The sequence below is a fragment of the Bombyx mori genome, chromosome 1 (assembly GCF_030269925.1).
Source record: "Bombyx mori chromosome 1, ASM3026992v2".
Lineage (NCBI taxonomy): Eukaryota > Metazoa > Arthropoda > Insecta > Lepidoptera > Bombycidae > Bombyx > Bombyx mori.
The window spans coordinates 17,950,784-17,978,506 of record NC_085107.1 but is presented as its reverse complement, the minus strand read 5'-3'; the positions used below and the strand labels follow the sequence as shown (position 1 = coordinate 17,978,506).

General features: G+C 36.9%; 1 protein-coding gene across 7 annotated transcripts; it reads left to right on the top strand.

Annotated features, from left to right (window-relative positions):
* The first annotated feature begins 98 nt into the window (after positions 1-98).
* Positions 99-25,898, top strand: LOC101739199 (CCR4-NOT transcription complex subunit 1). 7 transcript variants are annotated; one of them, XM_004933133.5, is made up of 15 exons: positions 99-758; positions 7,749-7,970; positions 8,044-8,227; positions 8,294-10,796; positions 10,872-12,291; positions 12,503-13,054; positions 13,421-13,669; positions 14,052-14,357; positions 14,437-14,814; positions 15,145-15,291; positions 15,375-15,509; positions 15,811-16,239; positions 16,736-16,920; positions 18,321-18,584; positions 19,843-21,583. In XM_004933133.5, the coding sequence occupies exons 1-15, from the start codon at positions 657-659 to the stop codon at positions 19,919-19,921; spliced, it is 7,155 nt and encodes a 2,384-aa protein (XP_004933190.1). In that variant the 5' UTR covers positions 99-656; the 3' UTR covers positions 19,922-21,583. The 7 variants fall into 7 exon arrangements, with proteins under 7 accessions (XP_004933190.1, XP_012551753.1, XP_037876777.1 ...); XM_012696299.4 differs by having other exon boundaries at positions 19,816-19,982; XM_038020849.2 differs by lacking the exon at positions 19,843-21,583 and adding an exon at positions 23,344-25,898 and having other exon boundaries at positions 8,294-12,291.
* Positions 25,899-27,723: the final 1,825 nt, after the last annotated feature.

The window sequence follows — 27,723 nt, the reverse complement described above, 5'->3', positions numbered from 1 at the left end:
GCGTGTCGGACTCATGACCTATTAAAGAAATTAGCTTCTCTATTAGCGAGTTAGTCAATTCAAAGTGATACAACGAAATTCATTTTTAGGTAACGTTTCAATGGTTAACGTCAAACTGTGTACTCGTATATGCTAAGGAATACATACGAATTATAACTTCTCTAGTTATCTGGTTTTAACTAAGCTATTAATTGGTAATTTTGGATCTATAGCTCTACACAGAAATTTAAAAAATGCGTTGCATAGAGTCTGTCGGTAAAAAATATTTTATTCCTAGCAACTCTAGATGAGAGTGTTTGCTCTACCTATTGCGAGACGTCCAATCTCTATCTAGTCGGTGCTCTATGGTAACTCTCTGGGCTGCGGACGTTCACGAAAATTTTCCGAACATGGCACGAAGCAGCAGGCAGCCACTTTGGTTCTTTCGTCATCGTGTGCTGATTACTACTGAAATTTAATTTATAAATTGCTGAGTGGGGTGATAATAATTATGTTGTTTTTATCAAAGTGAACAATAAAATTGGTGATGTTGGGCTTAGGTTTATTATCATTTCGTCAGAAAACTACCAAAGAACACAAGTTCGTCGTAGAAAATCATAAAAAATCGAGAAAGCTTCAAACGTGTTTGAAGCTTTCGTTTTTGCATTAATGGAACTATGAACCTGGACTCTTTAACGTTGAGCTTATCGCATATACATTATCTCGTCGTAAATTTAAACAAGAAAAATTTCAAGCAGACGAGTCAAGAATTGAATCAGGTAAGAAAACTACCATATTTTATCATTCTTTGTTTTCTGTTGTCGCCATATTGTGAATATTGGCAGCCACGAACTCTTCGCCTGTATGTGTGTGTAGCGTCGGGTTGTTCTATTTGGATATGTTATCGATCGTTATCGCTTTAATAAGTGCTCTGCGTTAGTTTCTTGTGGACACTTTTGATTTACATTGAAGCGTTTGCCTGGTGGCGCATCTCCGCGGAATGATGTCCGGAAATCTATAGTCATAGGTGGCACCCATTTCATTTCCTTCAGCATTTCATTTGTTAAACGTCAATAATCTGCTGTACATATTACGTTTATGATTCATTATTAATTTATCTTAAGAATATTTGAAAAAAAAGCTAACCAAATAAAGTTGAATGTTTATTCTTTTTTTAAAGTATGACAATTTTATTATTCATATAAGTAATAATATGTAATATAATAAATAAGTTAATTAATTATAACAAAGGTTAGAAAAAAGAAAAAAATTTGAAGGTCATTAATAATGTGTTGTGCTATCTGTGCTAATGATTCAATACAACTTCTTTAAAAAATCAGTTGCTAAATTTGTATTATCATACTACTTAGAATATAATAGTTATTAAAAATGACGCAAGATTATTTCAACATGAAAAACACGTTAGAAATTACCCCACATCTAGTCTTTATCAATGGTTGTTTCAACAAACTAGCCTAGCAATAAGTAAAATGATAATAATTAAACTAGTAGTAAATTGCGTGAAGCATGTTTTTGACATGTTGCTATTGCAACATTGCCTGAGTGATTTTCATTCCGTTTGGTTGCTCTGTTTTACTTCCGTGTGTAAAGATTCTAGGAAACATGTGTTGGACACTGTTCAGTAAAATAAAGTAGCAAAATACAGTTTTGACAGCAAAGGAAAATAACTGCTAGTATATAAATTGTATTGTGGGTAGACATGTGTTTTTTAACTGTCCTTAATACTGAACAAAGAAGACAGCAAACACTAAGGAAATCAATTTAATATTTACACCACTTTAAGTAAGCAATTACTATTTATTTTATTTCCCATTAAAAATACTGAGTGTTTGTTAGATTCTTGAAATCGTAATATTATTTATTATGTTGATTAGCAGATACCTACATACATATCTACTACTAAAATATGAACTCTGTCATAAGAAGACTTAGTATCTGCAGTAATAGATTTGCCTCTGATATTCTGTTAAATACCAACATTTATTTTGTAAAATATATGTTTGTACCTCATGTCTAATAACAAAATGGTAAACAAGTAAATTATTTAATAAAAAAAACAAAACCACTGCATTTAAAATATTAACTGAAATGCAAAAAAAAAAAACATGTAATGTTATTAATTAGGTTTTAGGTATTATGATATTACAGGTAAGGGACAAACCAGTTGTTCAATTGGTGGTGTTTGAATGGAAACAAATAAATTGTATTTCTTTGCCTGTCCTCAGGCAGGTATTTGAACTTTGAAAACTGCTATATAGAACAAGGACTCTCATAAATGTTATAAATGTGGATATATATGCTTATTCCTGTATGACCATGTCTTTATGTTGAACAAAAATTATCAAGATAGATAAGCTATTTAAATATTAAAGTGAACAATCAGGTCAGGTCAGGTAACTTATTTACTTTTATGAAAAATTTGTTACTTTAATTTGCTTGGTTACCTACTACATTTTACTGATTTTAATAACAATATAGTACTCAAATATGACAAATAATCCAGTACTAATAAAAAATAAATAAGTAGTACTCCATTATCACTACATAGTATAAAACAAAGTCGCTTTCTCTGTCCCTATATCCCTATGTACCTATGCTTAAATCTTTAAAACTACGCAACGAATTTTGATGCGGTTTTTCTTAGTAAATAGAGTGATTGAAGAGGGAGGTTTATATGTATAATAATATCCATTAAATAGTGGACAAATCAATAGTAAATTACAGTTTCTGAAGCGTAGCGAGGGCGGGTCGCTAGTATAGTATATGTAAAGCTGTCTTTTTTGTCACCTGGCTTTCAAAATGAACTTTCCTCCTAAATCTTTTCATGTATTTCTTCAAAGTTCAAAAATTGTTCTCAGTCTTAGAAAGTTGCCTAGTTGTGTTCTTTATGCTCAACTGTTACCATTGACCATTGGTCTTAGGTTCCTTCTTCTTTCTAAAGTGATTTTAAAAAGCTATTGGTAATTAAAAGTATAATGTGCCATTTATTGTATGTATTATCATTGTGAAAAACAAACAACACCCGTATATTATAGATAAATAGAGATAAGAAATGAATGGAGTGTTTAAATATAGTTCTTATGGATTCATCAGATGATACTATCACTTAAATAAATTAAAGTATATCTAGCATGTATTGTTTTAAAAAAACTAAAGTTGAGTACAAAACATTAAGCTTTAGGTCTTTTTTATTATTGATATTGATATAATTATAAGAATACATGTTATTGCCAATGGAATTATGCCTGCCATATTATTATGGAACAATTTATTTTGAAATTGAACTAAAATTGATATACATAACAAAATGGTAAAACAAGAGTTTTCATAGTTCCTAAAATTAATTCTATAAGGATTTATTAAAATTATTTCAAAGTGAATCCAGTAAGGCTTCAGTGAAGTGTCTAAATTAAATTATATTTATTAATTTAAAAGAAAACATGTCCTGATAATGTGAAAAAACCTTATAGTTTAAATTACATAATTAAGCATGAATTACTTTAAATTAAAAGTGCATTTGAAACCAGTTTTGCTAAACTAGCAGACTCCTTGCTTTTTCTGTTGGAGCATCTAAGTAGTGTAGTTAATTTGGCATGGTATTTAAAGAAAAATGTAGTCATTCATTAGGGTATTATTAATAATGTTGTAAATATGTTTGCTGTATTTCGATTAATCTGCAAAGTGTATTATTTCTAGAATGATGAGTAAAGCAAAGCGAATGTTTGTAATTGATGTGTTGGCTGTTTGCTGTTGCCTGCTATGCTATGCTAATATTGACACAGAGCTGTTAAAATTTGTGTTTAGTTGCATGTACTTTTGCAAATGTATACTATACACTATGTATACTGTTTTTGATTATCCTTGTTTCATGCACTTTCTTTTATTTAATTTTTACAGCATATTATTAAAACTTCTGAAAAAATTATACAAATTGTGCTCACCTAAAACTTAATTATTAAATTATAAATAAATTAATATATTAAATATTATGTTACACTGAGTGGTACCAGTGCTGATGAATTTTAGAATGCCAGGTGCACAGCTCTGTTGTTTCCGCTGAGAACTTTAAATCTCCTTAGCATGTCATGTATTATTCTGAAATTACATAGTATTAAATATACCAAATATGTACAATTTAGAAACGTACTTGTGCACCAAGATCATGATTAGATCAAAGGTACATGATGAAGATCTTTTTTTTTATCACTGGGGAATCCTTTTACGCATCCCCCGTCGAGACGGTAAAGGTTCGGGTTATGCGGCTCCAAAGAGGGAGACGAGGAGGGCCAAGGTTCTCCACCTCCCTCAATTCCTCGCAGGAGATATGCCTTGAAAAAGGCACGCGAGACATTCGCCCGCAAAACCGACTACCGACTAAATCCCATCGAGCTCCATCATACTGGTTACACTAAACCCAGGCTAACGCACTTCACGCCGAAAGTCCGCTTTCGCCGATACCCGTCCTGATGATACGACGGGATTTCATCTCCAGGAATATCCCGGAGGGTGTCGTCTCCTGAAACACACCGTGGGCGGTGCAGGAGCCACCTTGCACGGCCTCACCACCGGACCGACAGTCAAATACCGGGCGACCGGCACTCGGCACCCGACAGCTCCTCCGGGACTGAGCGGGGGCTTCTCGCCCGTGCCGCCCACCCCGCCTTCTGCGCTGAGGTGCCGAAGAGGGATGCCACTCCCTTTCGCGCTCCTCAGCCTCAAGGAACGCCATGACCAGGTCATAAAACCTGGCCATGCATTGGAAATTTGTTTTTTTCTTTAAATTGCGTTCAATAAGGGAAACCTCGAACTTTATTGTTACTGAAAAGTCTCTCATTTCATTTTGAGAGGAGATAGTATGCGTTTTGATCTTTGTAAATGAGATTGATAAAGTTTTAGCCTTCTTTGTTTTTAGCGTTTTGGAAAGTAAAGCGAAAAGTGAGTAAAGTAGATAATAGCCTTTTTTACAAGTTTATACCTAAGTACATAATAATTTAAATTTGTAGAATGTACAAAATTAAGTTTTAATGCTTATGTTAAATCTAAATTTGGACCTTAAATTTAGATAATGTATGACATATCATGTCTATGGACCAAGGGCCATGTCTGACCAAAATTTATTTCACGTCGTTGGTCGTCGACTATCGTCGCGACGACCCGTCGGTCGGGCGTCCTCGGGGTGGCGCCACGTGTCTGGTTGTAGTGTTGACCGCGGGAACCCCCCCACTCTGACAGGGTTCTGACCCCGTACGGAGATCGGACGTCGGGTATAAGAGTGCAGGGGAGTCGTTTAGTGCGGTAGGGCCCTAAAATTCCTTGGGCCCACGGTCTGCTCCCAACACCTTGCAGATCGTCAAGTCCCACATATCCCGCGCGCTCCCTAGGCGCGGGGATCTCGTAGGAAGTTCGGCACCCGACCCGAAAAAAAAATGGTTGTGATGTAACATTTGTAACATTGCTTTTATTTATAGACTTTCAAAGCTTCACATAGTACGGTTTCGATATAGCGCCCTACGAATTAATTGTTTCATATGAGGGACGGTTCCCGATTCATTGTTGTAAAGACATAGTGGCTCTCTAGTAAATTTAAATATTCACACAGGTAATGAATAGTTGACTCAGTCATCTAGTCAATATTTCTCTTTCAGATTCATTTTCAGATTTCAGAACAGGTTTCAAATTCCTCATTGAAATGCTAGTAGTAGTCATCTGACATTAATGATTCCATGATCACATATACACAGTCTAAAAAAATTGTGGCAGTATTCACATTCTGAAGTTTATCAGCTCTGGTAACCACTAAACACCAGGTGGGCTATGAACTGGTCTGCCCTCAGTACAAAAGTGATCAGATGAGCATTATTTCACCATTACTACAAAAAAACTGGCTTGCATAAGCCATGTGTGCATGACTAAACATGACTATGCAACATATTACAACATCATGAAATTAAGAATAATTGAATAGTAATATAATGAAACAGATAATAAAACTTGACTATATTTCATTAGTTTAATTTCAATAAGGTATTATTTAGTTGGGAAATAATACATGTTAGTTTTTTCTTATACATAGTAAATTAGAAACAAAAACAGATATTTCATGGCCTACAATTAAATCAGTGCAATCAGACCACTTTAAGTGCAGTGGACACTATTATAGTCCCAAAGGATTCTGTTTAAAGGAGAGTAAAAACCCAGTTTCGAACAAGTGGGCTTTCTTAGAAACAGTTTAAAGTTCTTGGCAAGTACTTACTTAAGGACAGATATTTTATCTGAGTCAGCAGATTTGGGAGTGTCAGTTATTTCATGGATTCATTTATAAAGAAATACAACACACATTAATTTCCTTCGGTTAAGAAAATATAGGTTTAATTGGCAAAGCCTGTCTCCCATAGCCTGCAGCTCTCTTCCAAGATTGTAGTTATATGACAAAATCCACAGATAATGTTTCTGGACACTTTCCAATCATTCCTTGTATATGTATTTCATCATATAGATTCCACAAAATATAGCAAGATTCCACAGAACTGCATATGAGTGTTATAAATTGTTTTTTTAGTATGTATTTAGTTTATTAAATTCACAAAAATTATGAAATGTTAATCCCAATGTTTTATTTTAGAGCCCTTTCTGGTACATAATAATTTCAATATGAGTGCTGAATTACAGTTTACTATCAATGGACACACCCAGATCCTTAATAGAACTTACCTCAAATAGTGGTGCACCATTAAGTAATATGATATGTTCAGGGAGTGTAATGAATAGTGAGACGAATTGTGTGGCACATACACATACCATTTGCACGCACCACAAAAACAAACTGTCTAAGTAACACAGTGATAATTCGCAGTCGATCTGTATCGATAGTTGGTTTTCTGATAGTATTGACGCCATTTAAGTGAAATTAATAAATTTGTTTTTCCATTTGCTGTAAAATTGAGTAAACAACTTTATTGGTAGAATTTATGTATGTGTGTATGTATGTATGTATGTATGTATGTATTGTATTTTGTACTACTGTTATGTCAAGTAATATAATAGTTCATAGTAATTTGGTGAGAGATAAGTTGGTAGTTCAATAATGACTTCGTAGATTTGCAAAGGGCATAATTGCTAATATCGGCAAAGAACAAAATGCATTAACTTACATGCTTGCTATAGGACTATTGTGTAGGAAGTGTTCATTCAATTTAATCTCATATTCACATTTGCTGGGGGACTGTCAATTTTAATAAAGCCTAACAAGTCAATGTATTGCCAACCAGAGGTTATCAGCTTATTGTACATTTAGCTTTATGCACCAATTTATGAAATCATTGAAGTTGATGTATGGTGAGAGATGAGAAATCTATCAATTGAAACTGTTGAAAGTATGGATGAATAAATAAAGAATTTTTCTTTGTTTAATAATTCTGAAGTTCTTATGTGTCTTTTAAATACATTATTCTAAATTATGGCACACAATATTACTATTGAATTTTGCTAAAAATATATGGAGATGTGTGCCAAAATGGTGTTTGATGAGTCTTATAACTGTCATTTTCTTGGCAATAGTAGTAGGAACAAGAATTACCTAGTAAAAGATTTTTTCAATTTCCATTTTAATTAATTACATATACATATGAAGCTTAATAAAACTGATGTTTGTGTTGTGAATCAAATTTAGGAATATACTTTATACTATTTCATTGACTACAAGCATTCTCTTTGGTTTGATCTTAAATTAAGTACTTTTGTTGCTGCAGATTGTCAGTGTCTATGGCTTGGAAGCAGAGAATCAAGTTTTAAGATGTCTTCTCACTGAAGCGGCAAGGATAGCTTGGGACGGAGACCGTACAACTTCTGCAGCTACTAATAGCATCCACGCCTCCCTTCTTGGACAACAGTTGGCAGGCTTGCTCAATCATCCAGCTAAATCAACAGTTGTTTGCCGGGCTGTTGATCATCCAACACGCTCTGTAACAAAGGTCAGTCTGTTAACCCTTAACTCAGAAATAGGAAAAATGTGATGTGATTTTATTCTTAAATTTTATTTTTTAGCTATTAAAGCCTACAAATGCACTATTGAATCGACTATCTAGACTGTTGAAGTTAACTACAGCAGAGGATGTTGCCTTTTCATTGGCTCTGAGAAGGTATTCAACAAAGAGTGAGATAGTTGCAGTTGCAAAGCAGCACTTGAAGAAAAGATTCTTGGATTTAATACAGTGCTATCTCGACGCAGGCAAGCTTTATTTCTATTGTTTTTTTAAAGTTTTGAAGTAAATATTTAATTATATGTGCTTTACAGAACGGGGACATCAGGCGGAGCGTGCAGGACTTCAGGAATGCAGCCCTGAAGTGTTGCAGTCACTCCTCACGAGTCTCGCGCTCGACAATATCAAATTAGCGGCAGTTACGAAGGATTTGTTTTTGAAGAGACTGAGATCAGACTTCCCTCGTGAAGTAGTCCCGATAGTACTCGCACCGTTGATTTATCCGGACGACACTCAGACACCTCTCGAGGAAATGACTTCAGCCGATGATATGGCTGCTGCCATGATGGAGAATTCCCTGCCAGATATTATCCGAGATATGGGCCATGCTTTTACAACTTCAGTTGAGGATTGCAAGAACAATATGATAAACTTTGGTGCGAGAGAACCAACCGCAATAGACGTGGCTAGAATCATAGCTGTGATGGTTCGCTATCACAGTAACCAACAAGACGGTCCGCAAATACAGACACCAGGCAACTTTTGGATGAGTCATGAAGCTAAAAAAGAACCAGCTGCACATCCACACAGTGAATGGAATGCTGAAGTATTTGTTCAGACATTAAAAGAATTAGCATCTAATCTGAACTGGAAGGAAGTGATACTACAGCTGGATCACCCAGAATTCTTTGTACCAGACCGAACAGGACTATCCCTACTATTCACCATACTGAGACTTGGTCTACAGAGCGCCGGCTATCCGGCCAATATATTCCCCGTTGAGTATTTATGCCGACGGTGGACGAATTTGGAAGGACAGATGAGTTTGATCAGCCACATTCTCAAACATTCTGACGTATTCTGTTTTGCCGATCATCCTTTTCATCCAGTATCAATAGACATTTTGAAATCTCCTCCTGAGACCGACAACAAAGAAGTGGGCACTTGGCGTTGCCTCTACTTAGTGGAGTTACTGCTGTATGCTGCAGAGCGTGGTTATTACATGCAAGTCCATGAACTCTTTAAAATGCCACTTCAACATTGTCCCGATATTTTGCTCTTAGTTTTACTGCAAATCAGTCCACCGATTACTGTCTTTAGGCAAGAGTTATTGACGACACTGATTCCAATATTTCTAGGTAATCATCCAAATTCAGGCATAATTCTCCACCACGCCTGGCATACACAGAACCCTAACATAAAACCTATCATCATGCACTCAATGGCAGATTGGTACATACGCGGTGAGAGTGACCAATCCAAATTATCTAGAATTTTGGACGTCGCACAGGATTTAAAGGCGCTGTCGCTCTTATTGAATGTACAATCGTTCCCGTTTGTTATTGATTTGGCTTGTTTGGCGTCTAGGAGGGAGTATCTCAAATTAGATAAATGGTTGACCGACAAAATCAGAGATCACGGTGAGACGTTTGTGTCGGCTATGGTGAAATTTTTACAAAGGCGATGTCCACAGGTGCTCGGCAAGGCACCCGAAGAACAATTGCCTAAGGCTGCGCAGCTGCCACCCGAAACGATTACAACAATGTTGGCTTGCTTACAACTATGCATTCCAAATGTTTCTCAAGAATTACAGGAGGCTATTTACAACGTAATAGGAAGCTGTCAGACGTTAATACTCAGCAAAACACGACAAAACATTGCGGGAATAGCAAGACCTCATACAAGGGTCATGGAAACTCAATTCAATCCAGCTGGCCTAGGAGGGCAATTGTTTACACCCCACGTTGACGCTATCGGTAATTTGGCACCGGGCATGGCAAATATGACTTTAGGTGCCCCCGCGAATACTGCATTTGCTATGCCCGGTACACTCGGACCACTCGTAACCACTCCGGGCTCTCCTGTTAGGCTACTTGGAGGCGGACCTAACAGTCCGTTTGCCATGATGCCGTTACCGCCCAACGCAAACCTCGGAGCGCTCGCGAGAATGGCTCCCGCTCCCGCGATTGATAAACCTCGTCTGCAGGATCCCATTCCCTTCCCGGAAGTGATGCACACCGTTGCTAAGGAAATCGAGGACGAAGCAAACAGTTACTTCCAAAGGATATACAATCATCCTCCACATCCGACTTTATCAATAGACGAAGTACTAGATATGCTCAAAAAATTTCAGGATTCCCCTAACAAGAGGGAACGGGAAGTATTCTCATGCATGTTGCGTAATCTTTTTGAAGAGTATAAGTTTTTCCCCCAATACCCCGACAAAGAGTTACAAATTACTGCTCAACTGTTTGGCGGTATCATCGAAAGAGGATTAGTCCCAAGCTACGTGTCTTTAGGGTTAGCGTTGCGTTTCGTTCTTGATGCTTTACGAAAGGCCGAGGGATCGAAAATGTATTATTTCGGAATTGCGGCTTTAGATCGTTTTAAATCTCGTCTTAAAGATTATCACAAATATTGTGAGCACGTTCGCGCTATTCCGCATTTTAGTGAATTCCCTCCCCATTTGATCGAATATGTCGAATATGGCTTACAAAGCCAAGAACCTCCCAATAAACCCCAGGGGCCGGTACTTCCTGCTACGTTGGCTGCTATTCTTAATCAGAGTGCCGTTGTAACTGTCTCGGCGCCTTATAGGTACGTATCAGTTGGATATTACCAATATACTAACTTTAATGCAGCCCACGTAATGAATAGTGATTTTTTCCACAGGCCAGTAGTTTGTGCTCCTCCATCTATTTCGGTGATGTCGAAAATGGCCGCGTGCCCTGCTGGAAGCATGGGTAGTAGGCCATCTATCGCGAACGCTACAAATATCGACACTCTTTTGACTGCTACTGACAGGGAAGAAAAAATTAATGCCCCACCAGAACCCATACAAGATAAAACTGCTTTCATTTTTAACAATCTTAGTCAACTTAATTTGCAAACCAAATGTGAAGAACTTAAGGAAGTACTTACCGATGAATACTATCCCTGGCTTTCTCAGTACCTTGTTATGAAGAGAGCCTCTATTGAACTCAATTTCCATGCTTTGTATTCTAATTTCCTTGATGTTCTTAAAGTCCGCGAAGTAAATAAATTAGTCACAAAGGAAACTTATCGCAATATCCGTGTGTTATTGCGTTCAGATAAAGGAATCGCTAATTTCTCGGATCGATCGCTTCTCAAGAATCTTGGTCACTGGCTCGGCATGCTAACACTTGCAAGAAACCAGCCGATTCTCCTCCTCGACTTGGATTTAAAGGCGTTGGTCCTCGAAGCCTATCATAAAGGCCAGCAAGAACTGCTTTATGTGGTTCCTTTCGTTGCGAAAGTTTTAGAATCTTGCGCGAAAAGTGTAGTATTTAAACCTCCGAACCCGTGGACGATGGCCCTTATGAACGTTCTAGCAGAACTACATCAAGAACCCGACTTGAAATTGAACCTAAAATTTGAAATCGAAGTATTGTGTAAAAACTTAGGCCTGGACATAATGGATTTGAAGCCTTCCCTTTACTTGAAAGACCCTGAAAAATTGAGGCAGATTGAGTTCCAACTATCACAGCCGAAGCCAAACAAAGAAGCCGCAAATACAATGCCGGTCAACCCGCCAATTCAAGTACCACCGCCGCAGATACCAATAATGCCGCCTCAGCCTCCGATGATTCCTGCTGAAGAAATGGCAGGACCTGTCCCTCCTCCACCAACTGGCTTAGTGCCCGCCGATCCTGGTCTGATGGGCGTGCTCGGTATGCCAGAACCCAGGTTCAACTATTTGGATGTGAACGTATCCTCCACGTCTGCGTTCGGACAAAAGATTTGTTTCAACCCTCACATAATCTTATTCCAAAACTACCCGCATCTTAAACAGTTTGTAAAGCCCGCGATCGAGAGATCGATCCAAGAATGGATTCACCCAGTCGTTGATAGGTCTATCAAGTATGCTTTGACAACTTGTGAACAGATCATACGGAAGGATTTCGCATTGGACCCTGACGAAGTTCGAATGCGTACCTGCGCTCATCACATGATGCGCAACTTGACTGCCGGCATGGCAATGATCACATGCCGAGAGCAGATCATCACCACCATCAGCACTAATCTGAAGGCAGCTTTCATCACTGCTCTCATGCCATCAACACAACAACAAGTAAGTGCTACGTACTAAACATTAAGTATTAAATTAATATAGTATAATAAAGTTTTAATATACAAATTGAATCAAATAAAAAAATGGACTATAATGTTAAAATTAAAAAAACGAAAATAAGATCGTATTCGTTCTTTAAATAGTATAGAGTAATAGAGATTTGTTTTTGAATCGGAAAGTAAATAAATAAATGTAATGTTTACCGCTACAGAAAGAAATCATCGAGAGTGCAGCTGCTGTCCTTGCTACTGAAAACATGGAACTGGCCTGCGCTTTCATTCAGAAGACAGCCGTTGAGAAGGCTCTACCTGAATTAGACAAACGCTTGATTAGCGATTACGAAATGCGAAAACTGGCCCGTCAAGAAGGCCGCCGCTATTATGACACCATCGTCGTGACTTACCAGACTGAAAGGATCCCGGAAAGAGTCCGCCTGCGCGTCGGAGGTCCGACAGACATGCAGATATCAGTATACGAAGAGTTCGCATGCAACATTCCGGGATTTGTCCCCGTCAGAGATGCGGGCATGTTCATCCCGAAGCCGTCTCAAGAGCAGATTCCACAGCTGTTCATGAATCCAGCTCAAGTGTACGGCGCTGACGAGATGGGCGCTCTGATAAACACTGCGGAACTATTCCTTGCCAATTCCTTAGGTGTGGCTTCCTTGGCTGTCCAGGCAGCGAACATGCATACGCTGCTCGAGTGCTTGTTTATGGCGAGACGGAGTCGCGATATTGTGTCTGGCTGTACTCTACTGCAGAAGGTGAGAGATTTCATGTCCGTTTTAAGTAATGGTGATGGTAGTGTATCTATTCACTAACAATAAATACGTTTCTAATGCGGATTTATTCCGGTAGTGAAAAAAAAAACAATAAACATTGTTTTTAAATGATTAATTTGTTTTACTAACGAGTTAAAAAGGGGTAAGTGCTTGACTTTTTACTAATCGTTATTAGTGCGTTCGGTTTGTCATTTAAAGTTAAATGACAATAGAATGATGCTATTTCTTAGTGCCTCTTTTCCTCTAGAGGCAAAAGTGTTTGTTACTAAAAGGATGCAAGGTAAGTTCTGGAAAATATTAAAAGTGTTTTGAATGTGTGTTAATGAAACTTTTTTTCTAAATCCCTAGGCTGTAGATGGTTTGCTTGATGGACATTTAGTCCCACCCGGTGCGAGCAACGAACACATCGAAATGATGGCCCGCTACCGCGACATCCACCTTCGTGTCCTGAAACTACTCGAAGACGCCAGAGTCTATGGACACGTTTGGACTTCCAAGCAGATCACCTGCTGCTTGATTGAATGCAGGGAGGAACTCCGATACAATATCGAGGCTGTTGACTGCCTTATCAGAAACCATTTGGTTAATCTACCACAGGTGAGGTTTTAGTGAAAGTAATTCTGACTTTATATTTGCATGGTAGTCAGACTCGAACTAGAAAACGTCCGGCAACTTTGATTTATTGTAATAAAAAAATATCCGAATTTAAATAATTAATGAGAGTTGTTAATTTTTTGTTTAATGTTAATTATTTAATGTTAATTTTTTATGTTCTTAGTAGAGCACATGACTGGTATTGGAGCCCATAAATAAAAAAAATGTGTGGCGCCGCACCCAGCCATAGACATAAGTCGAAATTCTTGATCGTATGGTATAGCGGCTATTTCACCCTTCAGAACACAATGTATGGCTGTTTATGGTGTATGGTCGCAGTGATAGGATAAAAGTACAATTTGTAAATGAAATTATTTCGTTGCAGTATGATATCGCCCTTGCTCATATGATGGACAATGGCAATAACTACGTGGCGGTAGCATTCGCTATGCAACTAGTACAGCTGTATCTTGTCGATGACAGAAATAACATGTACGTTAACGAATCTGACTTGTACCACACGACCGAAATGTTAGTGAGGGTCATGTCCCACTCAAGGACGCCTCCGCCCGAGGGTCTGGGCTCCCTGATCGAGATTTTGAGGGTGAATCAGGACCCTAGTGCATATTTGGGCGAAAGGTCACCGCTCGGACCGACGGCCCACATACATTCTGGAATACTGCAAGTTCGAGTAAGTATTCATTCGAGATTATGTTTGAAAGGATTTGTTGCAAACATTCAACATAAATATTCCAATGAAATTTTAACAGGCACAAAACTATGACGACCCACCCGGACTTCAAGAGAAGACTGAGAATTTACTCCGTGAATGGAGGAATGTTCTCCTCAGTCCTCTGACAGAGATCGAACTGGCGCAGAACTTCAACTTGTATGTCCACCGAATGAACATGAACGGCATTCTCAAATCTGATGACATGATCGCTAGATTCTTCAGAATGGCCTCGCAGATGTGCATCGAGAATGTATACCAACTTCTGAACGAGGACAGGGTTAATCCACCTCCAGTGCCTCAGAAACGTGAGAAATTCTACACCATGTGCGACTCTTTTATCAAACTTGTCTCGCTTTTGATCAAGAATACAGCCGATAGCGGAAATCCCACTCCGAAATTAAACCTTCTGAACAAGGTTGGTGTATTATCTATACTAATATATAAATCTACAGTGGTTTTTATAGATGTTCTGTTATAGCTACTGAACCGTGCATCCGATTGACTTGAAACTTGGTATCCACGTAGAAAATACATGTACTTAATGGATAGGGTAATATTTATATGAGTGTTGGACTCCCTACACCAGTTGCGGGGGAGTTAATGATGAGAATCTTTGTGGGGGTGAGAAATAATAATGTTAATTTTAAATTCCCAGCGGAGCGGACGGGTACAGCTAGTAATAAATATATTTACTAATATATGAAAACAATGAAATTATGATATTACATGAGCTTTTATGTTTTAGATTCTAGGCATTATAGTTGGCTGGCTACTCCAGGACCACGATGACCAGGGCACCAACTTCCAGCAGCTACCGTACCACCGCCTACTCCTGATTCTGTTCCTCGACATGAACATGGCTGAGCCTGTTCTAGAATCTATGAACTATCAGGTATGTAATGAACATAATATATGCTATATATTAGTGGGTTTTTCTTGCAAATCAGACGCGCTCATTATTTTCTTTGAAACCAGGTTCTGACTGCGTTCTGCCACACCCTTCGCATTATCAAACCAAGTGTCGCTCCCGGATTCTGTTACGCGTGGCTCGAGATTGTGGCCCACCGTGCCTTCATAAACCGCGTCCTAGCTGTTACTCCACAACAAAAGGTGATTATATAAATTGTTGTTTGTATCAAATAGTCGTAGCGTGTATAGTCAGCCAGCAAAAAATAATAATAAAAAACAAGCCAGCCTGGATGGGTACTGGCGGAACAGCTGAATTAAAATTCTATTAGATCTTTACTTTACTATGTGGGACTCTGGTGGTCAGAGTTAATATTAGATCAAACAAGAGCTGATTTTCTCGTGAAATAAAAATAAATATATTATTGTCTTATTTAATTAGTGTATGGTTTTATTACCTAAATAATATATTATATAAGGTGATTAAATTTAATTTTACTTACAGGGCTGGGGAATGTACTCGACCTTACTCATTGAGCTGTTCAAATTCCTTGATCCATTCCTGCGTAACACTGAGCTTGCTCCTCCGGTCATGACGCTATACAAAGGAACCCTCAAGGTGTTGTTGGTCTTACTCCATGATTTCCCGGAGTTCCTGTGCGATTACCACTATGGTTTCTGTGACGAAATCCCCCCGAACTGCATTCAAATGCGCAATTTAATACTGTCCGCTTTCCCGCGGAACATGAGGCTTCCCGATCCGTTCACGCCGAATCTGAAAGTTGACTTGCTCCCGGAAATTGCTCTACCGCCTCGTGCGGTCATCAACTATTCTACGATCATCTCTGCGTCACAGTTCAAGAAGGATTTGGACGCGTACCTCAAAGCGAGAGCTCCAGTTACCTTCCTGTCTGAATTAAGGGGAAATATGCAGGTTTGTGAACACGATTTAAAATAAATTAGAATTAAAACTAGTGTAAGTAAAAATTTTATTGTAAAAAAAAGCGTGGGGAGCTTTTCAGGATATTATCAGAAGAACCCTTCTACTCATTTTTTTTTTTACAATAAAATCATTTTTTCTTATACTATTATTAATTCTAATTTATTTTATATTTTTTGTTCGCTTTCTATAAAAGCGTATTTTATTAGTTTTTTAAACTATTATTTATTTTTCATTTGTTAATTGAATTGAAACTTTTTCAATTTTTTGTTTTTTAATATTGAGTTGTCATCGGTCCTTAATAAGTGTGCAAAATTTCGAGCGAATCCGACGTTTTGAAGGGGGTCAAAATCATGTTCAAAGATTCCGTTACATACTAACATACATAGGTCTGAAGCTAATAAAAAAAGCGTATTAAAAAATTAAATAAATCGTACATTTTATTCGCAATGATAATAATGGAATTATTATTTGTTAATATCGAAACAAGGTTGCGAACGAGCCTGGCAAGCGATACAACAGTCAGCTGATGAACGCGGTTGTCTTGTACGTCGGCACACAGGCCATTGCCTATATTCGTGCTAAAGGGCAAACTCCGAATATGTCGACGATTGCACATTCAGCTCACATGGATATCTTCCAGAACTTTACCGTGGATTTCGATTTTGAAGGCCGGTAAGTCTAATTGAACACATTTGTTTCGCCTCGCTTCTGAGGGCTGAGTTTATAAAAAGTAATATATAGTATGCGCGCGAGTTCATGTCCATCGGGGCCAGAGACGACGCGCGGGGGGCAGCACGCCCAGCCTCCGCCCGCCTCCCCGCGTTTGCCTAACGTTTAGTGTTGTTTTTGTCAGTTGTGACAAAATTTACGCTAACACTATTGTGTTATTTCGTGGTGAATAAACCACGACTACTACGCTTCCAACAAGTTCAGGTAGAAAAAAACTACACTGATTCGGACTCTGATCTGTTGGTTGTCTTTTCATCTGACAGTAATTGAATTGGAATTTTTTTTAAAAAATCTCTACGAGTATTACAAATAAATAAGTTATTACTTATCACATTTATTTTATAATTTGCAAAATGACCTAGTTACATTAAACCAAATTGACTGCTGTTGACTAAATCGGTGGTTATTATCGACATTACCATAATTAGGTCACAGCACTACCGCATTCCTCAGCATGGACATGAACTCGCACGCCTACTGTACCTACACATTCAAAATCAAAATCAGGCTTAAGTATAATTTCTTTATTCGCTATTGGTATTTATTGAATTAATCTGCCTAGAACCTTTTTTTTTTTTTTTTTTTTTTTTTTTTTTCGGGTAGAGGGCCGAACCTCCTACGAGGTCCCCGCGCCTAGGGGGCGCGCGGGGTATGTGAGACTTAACGATCTGCAGGTGTTGAGAGCAGATCGCGGGCCCAAGGATTTTAGGGCCCACCCACTAAACGACTCCCCTGCACTCTTACACCCGACGTCCGATCTCCGTCCGGGGTCAGAACCTGGACAGAGTAGGGGGGAATCTGCCTAGAACCTAGGTTATCTTTGGGAGGAAAGTGAAATACGAAACGTCGATTTTTTTTTATCTACATTGGAAAAAAATTAATGTTTTGAAATTAAGAACCAGAATCTAGTTCAACGCGTGTCTGAGTCAGCTTATTTAGTATTGTTTTGAATTCGGTATATGTACAAATATATTGTATTATGTTATTTATATCAAAATAAAGTTTAGCCTAGTAAAACTATAGCACAAATTGAGTTGCTCTATAAAGAGAAATAACATTTAAAGCTATTGCTTCATCACAATTTTTATATTTTTTATATTTCAATATTCCAAAAATGCTTTTGTATTTATTCTAATGTTCCTTCTAATGTTTCAATATTCAAAATTCTATTTATGTCATATTTATAACATATTAACCTCTTTTAAGATAAATCGTATAGAGGTTACACATATATATTATGAGTAAATGAATCATCAGAATTGTGAGGTCAACCAATTGAATTCTTTATTTATTCTACTCGAATTTTTAAAAATAAAACTAATTTTTGTTAATCTTACCCGAAGGTACCTGTTCTTGAACGCGATAGCCAATCAGCTGCGTTACCCGAACAGTCACACGCACTACTTCTCTTGCTGTCTCCTCTACTTGTTCGCGGAGGCCAATTCGGAAGCAGTACAAGAACAGATCACCAGGATGCTCCTGGAACGGCTGATCGTCAACCGTCCGCACCCTTGGGGTCTGCTCATCACTTTCATCGAACTAATCAAGAATCCCATCTACAAATTCTGGTCCCACGAATTTGTACACTGCGCTCCGGAGATAGAGAAGTAATTATATACATTCTTGAGCGTTTCGATAGTAACGTTTTAATGATTAAGTACTATTGGATCATTAACGCTACTATCACTAAATAATGTTTGAGTTTTTAATTGTATTGATTTCAAAATATTCACCCATTTTTTTTAAAATTTGATTTGCTTACTTTCAAATTACTAATTTTGTAACTCAATTTTTTTTACTTACACTTAAATATTATAATACTATTGCTTTTGTTTGTTTCGATTATATTAAAATGATATATTTCGGAGATGGCTATTAACAAAATCTTAACAACCACACCAACAAAATCGACTGAAATAGTAAGTGTTATTTAATATTAATTTTATTACTATGTTGTGGTAAAGTTGATTGTTTTATTTTTTCCGCTATTAGTGACACACATTGAAATGTTCAAAATATGAAATTAATTATAGTTTTCTTGGATAAGGTATTTTAAAATTAGACTAAAACAGTCATTTTTCTTGTCGTTTTCCTTAAATTCATATTTGATTGAATGAATGCGATATAATTTAATTTTCCTAATGCAAAAACGTTCACTATGATATTTAAAAATTAATTATCCTGATTTGAAAACATTTACTATACTATTTGTTTATCTTTCAGTGTCATAATATTATTGGCATACTTATGTGCTAAACAAGAGATGAAGAAATGAACTATAATTAATGTTTAAATAACAATAGTTTGCATTTTTATCTTTTTATAGATATGCTTTCATTTTCCCGCAGCAATTAAATATATTTGATAAGCGGTTGTATTTTGAACATTGTTTATATATTATTTATATTTTTCTTATTAAAAATTATAATGTAGCCCGGTGGCGGGAAACAATACCTAACAAGCATTGTAACAATGCAACATAATAAAAACATCAAAAAACGCATTTAATCCTTGTCAATTCAAAATCTCATCACGCATTTCACATTTTCATGAAATATCACTTGACTTATTCATATCTCTATATTCTTTATAACACATCGCATAATTTATCATCGTATTAATCAATTTGCGTAATAACATGTGATATTTTTAGTGGACGGAGATTTGACTGTGCATTATTTGCCTTCAAGTGAACTCGTTAATCGTCTTCCTTCGTTTAAATTATTTAGTATCTCTTTCAAATCTATTTTGAGGTTTTGAATTCGACTAGAACGATGGTTTGATGCATTGACGATGTGACATAACTATGGAAACGGTCAGGGGCACCTTTCGCCTTAGTTTGATATCGCGGAATTACCCCGGCAGGCTGTTCGCTTCGGTGGCGCGATCGTGCATCGCCGACACAACGGGTGGGGGAGGGGGGGAGAGGGAAGCGGCCGAGTAGCGCCGCGCCAATTGGGAGTCTCTCCGGCATAAGCAAGGGTACAAAAGCTATGCTGAGAAAGGTAAAGTCTAATGCTAAGCTAGGTTTAAGTTGGGTTAAGTTTAGAGGAGAGAAGTGGCAAGAGAAAAGATGGAAGAAAAGAGGAGAGAAGATATACGTCGCACCGATCACCGAATCTAGCATCACCTCTGCCTCGAGTCCGAGCAGAGGGGGTCGCCCCAAGGCCCGTCCCGCGCCCCTCTAATGGGACGCGACGGCCCGACAGAGTAAAGTCTAACGATGCCCTCTTATCGTTGCTTTGTCGTTTTGCGTCGTGGTTTCCATATTTAACACTAGATTTACGGACGTTTCTTAAATGCTTATATTTGCTGTATCCGTCGAATTGACGGGTGAATAAAAAAAACACAGTTTCTTTAAAAAAAGCGATTTATTCAAGTTTACTTCAAATTGCACAATTTTTGATTTACGTTTAAATAAATTAACAAGAAATAACAAGTCTGTTAAAAAAAAAATTCACAAAAGTGTTCCGCATCTAATTCTAATATTTCTCTTATTCCTCTAATAAACTAAACATGTATTGTTCCCTGGACATTGTGGCTCCGGTACATTGTTTATATAGTTCTACAAACGATGCTTGTGGAGAGTTCTTAACGGTGGCAGTGGCTCTGCCCCTAGTATTGCTCACCATCAGATGGGCCGTATGCTCGTTGGCATACAAGAGCAATAAAAAAAAGTATCCCGCGTTATTACTGCAAATTTTTATATATTGAAAGGGATTGAAAGAAGCCTTCGGATATTGACTGCTTTTACCCTATATTTGGGTGCCCATGCCATTGCGTATATTTTGGGATGTACTGGGAAAATTTGTCTTCACATCCTGAGCTAAGAAATACAACCAGTCTGTATTGAATTCTTTGGAAGAAATGATCAATTTACGGTTGAAATCAATAAAGTGGTTTTCGAGATATTTCATTGTCAAATTTGAATACCGCCTAATTGACGGGCTCCGTACATCTAGTGATAATAAAATTGGTCGGGATCTTAGCAAATGGGTCCGGTTTCCACTTTTCTAGCAACATACTTGTATTTTTTATTTGTATTTTTTTATCGCGGTCTGTTATAGTTTTTATTTTACTAAACACAAAACTAAATTTAATAGTGCGAGAACGATTCAAGACTAGGCAATTCAATATAATTCAATTAATGAGGCCGTCAGCGCAAAAGTGACCTAACCTACAATTTTTCATAATCATGCTTATAATTATGTATATTGCAATTTATTTAAAATGTTAATGCAAAACCGGCCTATCCATAATTTCACCCATAGATAACAGATGGATTTGTAAACATTATTTTTGGGCGTATTGCTTTTTCGCGTACTCAAATTCAAATTCATGAAAACTTAAACTTCATTGCTCCATAATAACTATGGTAAGCTTAGGCCACTTTTGCGCTGACGGCCTCAATTATTATTATAAAGCGAACGTATTCAGATATATGAAATCCGATGGTCGAAGGTGAGGATAGACATCGACGCCGAGCGGTTGCCTACATACCACCTTTTTGCTCTAATGTCGAGGGTTACATTTACTAATTCTGTATAATATGCTTAAAATAAATTGGATTCGTGGTGAGTAATAAATAAGAATTGTTGTACTTAAATTCTTTTATATAAAAGAGAAAATTACAAAATTCTACAGCTGTTCTTATCAATCACTCAATGTTCTGGTTTGGAACGTGTTCTCGGTCATGTAATGTAAAAGTAATTTTTGTGTAGTCGCCATTAGACAAAAAGATTAGGAGCGTTTTGTTTAAGTCATCAATTTCTAACAATATGTACAAATAATTTTTTAAATATGTGTTGGAGATGATTGTTAAATAATTTATTTTTAATTGCATATTGTACTTAAGGGACTGTTTGAAGATTGACTATTAAAAACTGGTTAGATCCGAAAGATACTGAAAATATGTTGTTATAATACTATATAATACTGAGACTTCCATAGAAACATATTTAGTTCAAAAATTAATAAACTCACTTTTATAGCTAACTTTTATCTCTCTTATCGTGGTCTGGATATTAAGTTAAAGTAATGAACCCGTTGGATTGTTCATCTGCCCTTCTTATGTATGCATATTTTCAAGATATTTAAACTTTATCAATTTAGTGAAAAATACATTGAAACATTCCGTAAGCCAGATAGACGTTGATGATGTCATAGGTCAAGCTAATAACATTTATTCGATAAATTGTATTGTGTCTGTTTAATTTTTATAATTTTATGAACTAAAATTTAAACAGTGACGACATATTTATAAGGGATTTCCATAAAATACTCAAATACTTGCAAAGAACACCAGAGTTGAGCAGGACAATAAAATATTACATAGATTAAAAAAAGAAATTATTACCTAGATTATTAAAACAATAATACTAGCTGCACGTTGGTAACATAAATATTAGATAAGACCAACATGCTGCACACCTTACACAAGTTAAACATCTCAAGATTATAATAATAAATTTATATATGTTTACCCTTGTTTGTATCAGTGTGCTAGATGTGGTTGAGTTGTTTTTTCAACTCTTTGTATCTCAAATAATTAACAAAATTCTTTACTAAAATGCTGTTTTCACAGACAGTATTCATTAAAGGAATTTGTTGCTTTATAATATAATTCATCGAATAATGTTACATGCAAGAATTTTTCTATAACTACATTTTGTAGATAGACTTGAAAATAAGTCCTTAATCTAAATAGATTACTTAGGTCCTCTTACTATTAGGTCCTCTTACTATTAGGTCCTTAATCTATTTAGAATCTATTTAGATTAAGGACCTAATTACATAATTAATTAATACCTAAATACATTATGAATTACCTAATTAGACCTATTTTCATTACCATTGACCATTCACATAAATATGCACCTTCACTACATAGTATAAAACAAAGTCGCTTTCCCTGTCCCTATATCCCTATATATGCTTAAATCTTTAAAACTACGCAATGGATTTTGATGCGGTTTTTTCTAATAGAGTGATTGAAGAGGAAGGTTTATATGTATAATAACATCCATTAAAAATAAGTCTCGCTAAAACTCGAGAACGACTGGACCAATTTGGCTAATTTTGGTCTTAAATGATTTGTGGAAGTCCAGAGAAGGTTTAAAAGGTAAATAAATATGAAAATGCTCGGAATTAAATAAAAATAATTTTGTATATTCCTTTTGTTTGTTTTAAGTTTATTTTATACAAAAGTTTATTTATCGATTGAGGCACTACGAAGTCTGCCGGGTCAGGTAGTCAATAATAAATTACAGTTTCCGAAGCGAAGCGAGGGCGGGTGGGTCGCTACTACCTAATAAAATTGTTGTGTGTGTGTTTTTAATGTTTTTTTTTTTTTTTTTTTTACATCAGGCTTCCAATCTGAGGCTAGCACGAGCCAGGCGCCTCAGCCGCAGCCGTCCACCTCTACCCAACCCCCCAAAGGCCCAATGCAGTGGAACAAGCTGTTCAAGAAGTAAATGACTTTTGAAACAAGTGAACGTTTTCTCTAAAGACACTGTGATAGTGAAATGTGTAGTGTAAGTGTTTATATCTTAATCCTTAAACAACGGTCACAAATGGTTTATATATAATATATATATAAATAAATTAATTGATGCATGTATAAAAATAAAAAATAAATCTTTCAATGATTATTACTAAATTGTGAGTTATTTGAAATTGGCAATGAAAATATTTGAATTATTATGTATTTTTTTATTTATTATTAATTGTGTTTAATTTTTGTTAATTGAAAATAGTAATTTAATATTTGTATGTTATCTTTATAAAATTGAAGGAAATAAAAAGTGGTTTAATATTTAAAAAAAAAAAAAACAATGTTTCTTACGTAACTATTTGTGGCCTAAATGTGATTATCGGACGCGGCGTTGTCTCGGCTCTGACATAATAACGGTTCAAAATGTGTACGGATTAACGTTTAATTAATGTTTAAATAAAAACACGAACATGATTGCATCGGAATGTATGGAGACTGGCTTCGTGTCAGAACCTTGTAAATTTTACACGTTTGTCTGTGATTTTACAAAACGGCACGGACACATTGATGTTGCGCATTTTATTTTAAGCGTATTTGACTAGTATCAAAGCCGGCAATGTGATTTTTGGACAATTATTGGTAAATCAGAAAAACGAATTATTGACTTTGTATTCCATTGGCAGCCACAAAACTCTTCTGAACGACATCTTAGATAAATAACAGGTTAAGTATTAACCTTTATTTAATGCAGGTTTTGAACCGTATTCTTTGAAGGAGACGATTATATTCAAATCAATCTGTATTGACATATCAATAAAATTTTTTGTTCAAATGCACAGATTGCCAGCTTTGATAATAGACGACTCATTTGTTAACGCGATCGATATGCAATTCAATATCTAAATATACAATTCTCGAAGCCAGCCACACATGATAATACAAAATACGATTACATCATTCTTATAACAGAGAATGTTCTCGAAAATACGATTTCGATTTCGTCGGTAAACAAAGTTGACTCTAGTGCTGAAATAAACACAGCGAATCATGTTTATGAAAATTTTTGAATCTAATTATCTCAAATACGAGCAGGTCATGTGTAACGTGTTTGTTTCGTAAACACTATTACAATTACTGCGAAGTGGGTAGCCGCAACCATTGTAACATGAGTATGCGTACACACATTTTTTTAATTAAATTATCTTGATGTGTTTTTCGGTCTAATGTAACGTATCTTAGTATGTTCTGCAGTCTAATAATGACTGCTTCATTTGAAATGTATGTAGTATTAAAGTGACATTTCGTGCACTCATAGCAGGCACGTGTAGTTTTTAAGCAATTTAATAGTTGGGATTGTGGAGTCCATCTCCAAGGAAAAAAAAATGCGTGGATGGGGCGCTTGTTTCGGCCGCCGTTGGGTGTATAATAATTGGCTCGTATGTTTTTATTTTTCTGACCTCGTTAACAATTATATAAAAAAATGAACGTGGTAGATCTTGATATATGTATATATATATAATTTTTTTGTCGTATTTTACTTTTATTTGACGTATTGTGATGGTCCGCTTTGACGTTTGTCCGTTTCCTGTCTTGCCGCTGGAAATGGACAATATCGAAAAAACTTTTATGTTGCAAAATCGACGCGCCCGCTCCGTGTGCCGTCGAGAATCGTTTTAGGTGAAGGCGATAATCGCTCAATGATATCGATTTTAACGAACGAATGTTTTTTTGATTGGCCGTTGGATAGTGACGCGTTTAGTATTAAGATAATCGATATTCGAATAATCGCTATACGACATTATGTGTGTGAAGTATATTCAATATACTATGTTTTTAGTCTTTAAGGAACGCGGCGGTTTATCGCTGAATCGATCGTTTGCCGAGCGATTCGTTCGCGCTTTTGCTGCATCTCGGGCGTTGTTCGTAGGCGCTCGAAACGATCGATTATATTATTATAGCGTTTGGTTTGTAACTTGTGTTAGCATTAAGGAATGTTTGAACAGATTGTAAACGCTCAGCGTATGCCCAACGTTTGACTCTGTCACGTATGCCGCAAAACTTACTTTTGTAATCATTAATAAATAATTATAATAATATCTACGTATATTTAAATAAATTTTAAACGCAGTACGCATTTTCTCAAAAAGTAGTGATTTTTTCTTCTATCTCTCTCTCTCTCTCTATCTCTTTCTTTCGTCTAGACGTTTTTTTGAAATGTTTCTTTAGGATACTTTAAGAATTTACGCTACAAATTCGTCAATTTAAGCCACGTAATCGCGTCTTTTAAACGATTTTGTAGTAATAAAATTATTTTCCAATTCTATAATCGTTTTGTTTTTTATTTTGTTTTATGAATATCTACAAAATTTGTTACAATTAAACGTCTGGACGAATATAATATGGTAAATAATAAATTATGCTATGTAAATATGTGGTTTTATTTATTGATACGTAAGTTTACAAATTGAGATTCCGATTTGTAAAATTCCTTCGATTGCACTTAATTATGTTTCACTGACAGATTGCGACTGTTTCAAATTTTGGCTCATAAATTATGGGACTAAACTGCTAACGTAACGTACTTGACACACTTTACTGGTGGTAGGACGTCTTGAGTCCGCACGGGTAGGTACCACCACGCTGCCTATTTCTGCCGTGAAGAAGTAATGCGTTTCTGTTTGAAGGGCGGGGCAGCCGTTGTGCTGTAAAAACAGAGACCTTAGAACTCTCAAGGGCACTTAAACGTTGTAGATGTTCTATGGGCTCCGGTAACCACGTAACATCAGGTGGGCTGTGAACTCGTCCACCAACCTAAGCAATAAAAAAACACTAATAAGAGTCGATGTACAAATTCATCTGTCTATACAACTCTTATCGCCGAAATCCCCTATTTAAAGTTCTACTTGTTAAAAAAGTACATTTTATACGCGGTAGAAGTGAAACCGCCTATTCCCTCTCATTCTGACATAGGCTGGATGAGCTGGATCCTATAGATTTTTAAGTATGTTTCTCTCATTATAGTGTTGTATAGTTTCGTTTTATCGAGTTGTCATTTGACGAAGCGATCATACTGTCATTTCATATGAAGTTGTGGCCTAAAATATAAGACTCCCGGTGAATTCGTAACGACCGAAGCGACTTTGACGGTGTTCGAATCCTTCAGACAGTTACCAATTTTTTGTAAAGAAATACTTAACATATATTCACGAATGATTTTCACGATTTTTTTTCCTACCTATGCTGTTAGCCTTGAGAAGCTATTTCAGCTTCGCCCTAACATTTGAGCTCTCGGGGCTCAAACCGGAAGTGTTGCTAACACTGGCCCTAGCAAGAGCAGTGCTTCGCAGAATCTACCGCCGGATTGGAAACGCGACCCACAGAAGATCCGGCGAGAAACTCAGTGGGCTGTGTCTATGGGTTAATTCGCTCGACGGTTGACTCGAGGACGGTGACCGGTGCTTGTGGTACCTAAAAGCACCGTTAATGGATCGGAAGGATCCGTAATGACGTGTTCGGTACCGTTCGGTCTACAGGATCGGGTATGTTTTCACGATGCTTAATAAATATCAAACCCGCAAAAAATATAATTTGCGTACTTATTGGCGGTAGGAGGTATTGTGAGCTCACATGGATCGGTACCGTGACCTGCCTATTTTCAGCGTGAAGCAGTAATGCGTTTCGGTTTGAAAGGTGAGGCTGCCGTCGTAATATAAAGCTGAGATTTAGAACTTGTATTAGAAGGTGGGTGGCAGCGTTTACGTGGTTGATGTCTATAGAGTTCAATAACCACTTACTTTTTGGATTTACTGAAAACCTACTAAAACTGGTGGTGAAGAAATTATATCAAAAAACAAAATCCTTTTTTTCCCCTACCTATTCTAGTAACCTCGCGGGGTTATTCTAGATTCACCGAATTAGAAGGTGAGCTCACGGGGCTTAAACCGGGAGTATTGCTAACACTGGCCCTAACAAGAGCAGTGCTTCGCAGAATCTACCACCGGATCGGAAAAGCGACCCACAGAAGACCCGGCGAAAAACTCAGGTTATCTCTATGGGTTAATTTATTCGTTAAGCCCTTCGTCGCAAGCGACTGGTTCGGTGAGGACGGTGACCGGTGCTTGAGGTACCTAAAAGCACCGTTAATGGATCGGGAGAATCCGTAATGACGTGTTTAGGGCGACATCGACCGTTTACCATTCGGTCCACAGGATTGGGTGGGTAAGCACACATTGCGACTTAAAAGTATTCTTACT

Coding starts and splice junctions, on each gene's coding strand:
- LOC101739199 (XM_012696297.4), top strand. CDS start 657: ATGAACCTGGACTCTTTAACGTTGAGCTTATCGCATATACATTATCTC. Junction 15,292..15,374: donor TAGAATCTATGAACTATCAG/GTATGTAATGAA, acceptor CTTTGAAACCAG/GTTCTGACTGCGTTCTGCCA. Junction 18,585..19,815: donor TGCGCTCCGGAGATAGAGAA/GTAATTATATAC, acceptor CTTTCGCCTTAG/TTTGATATCGCGGAATTACC.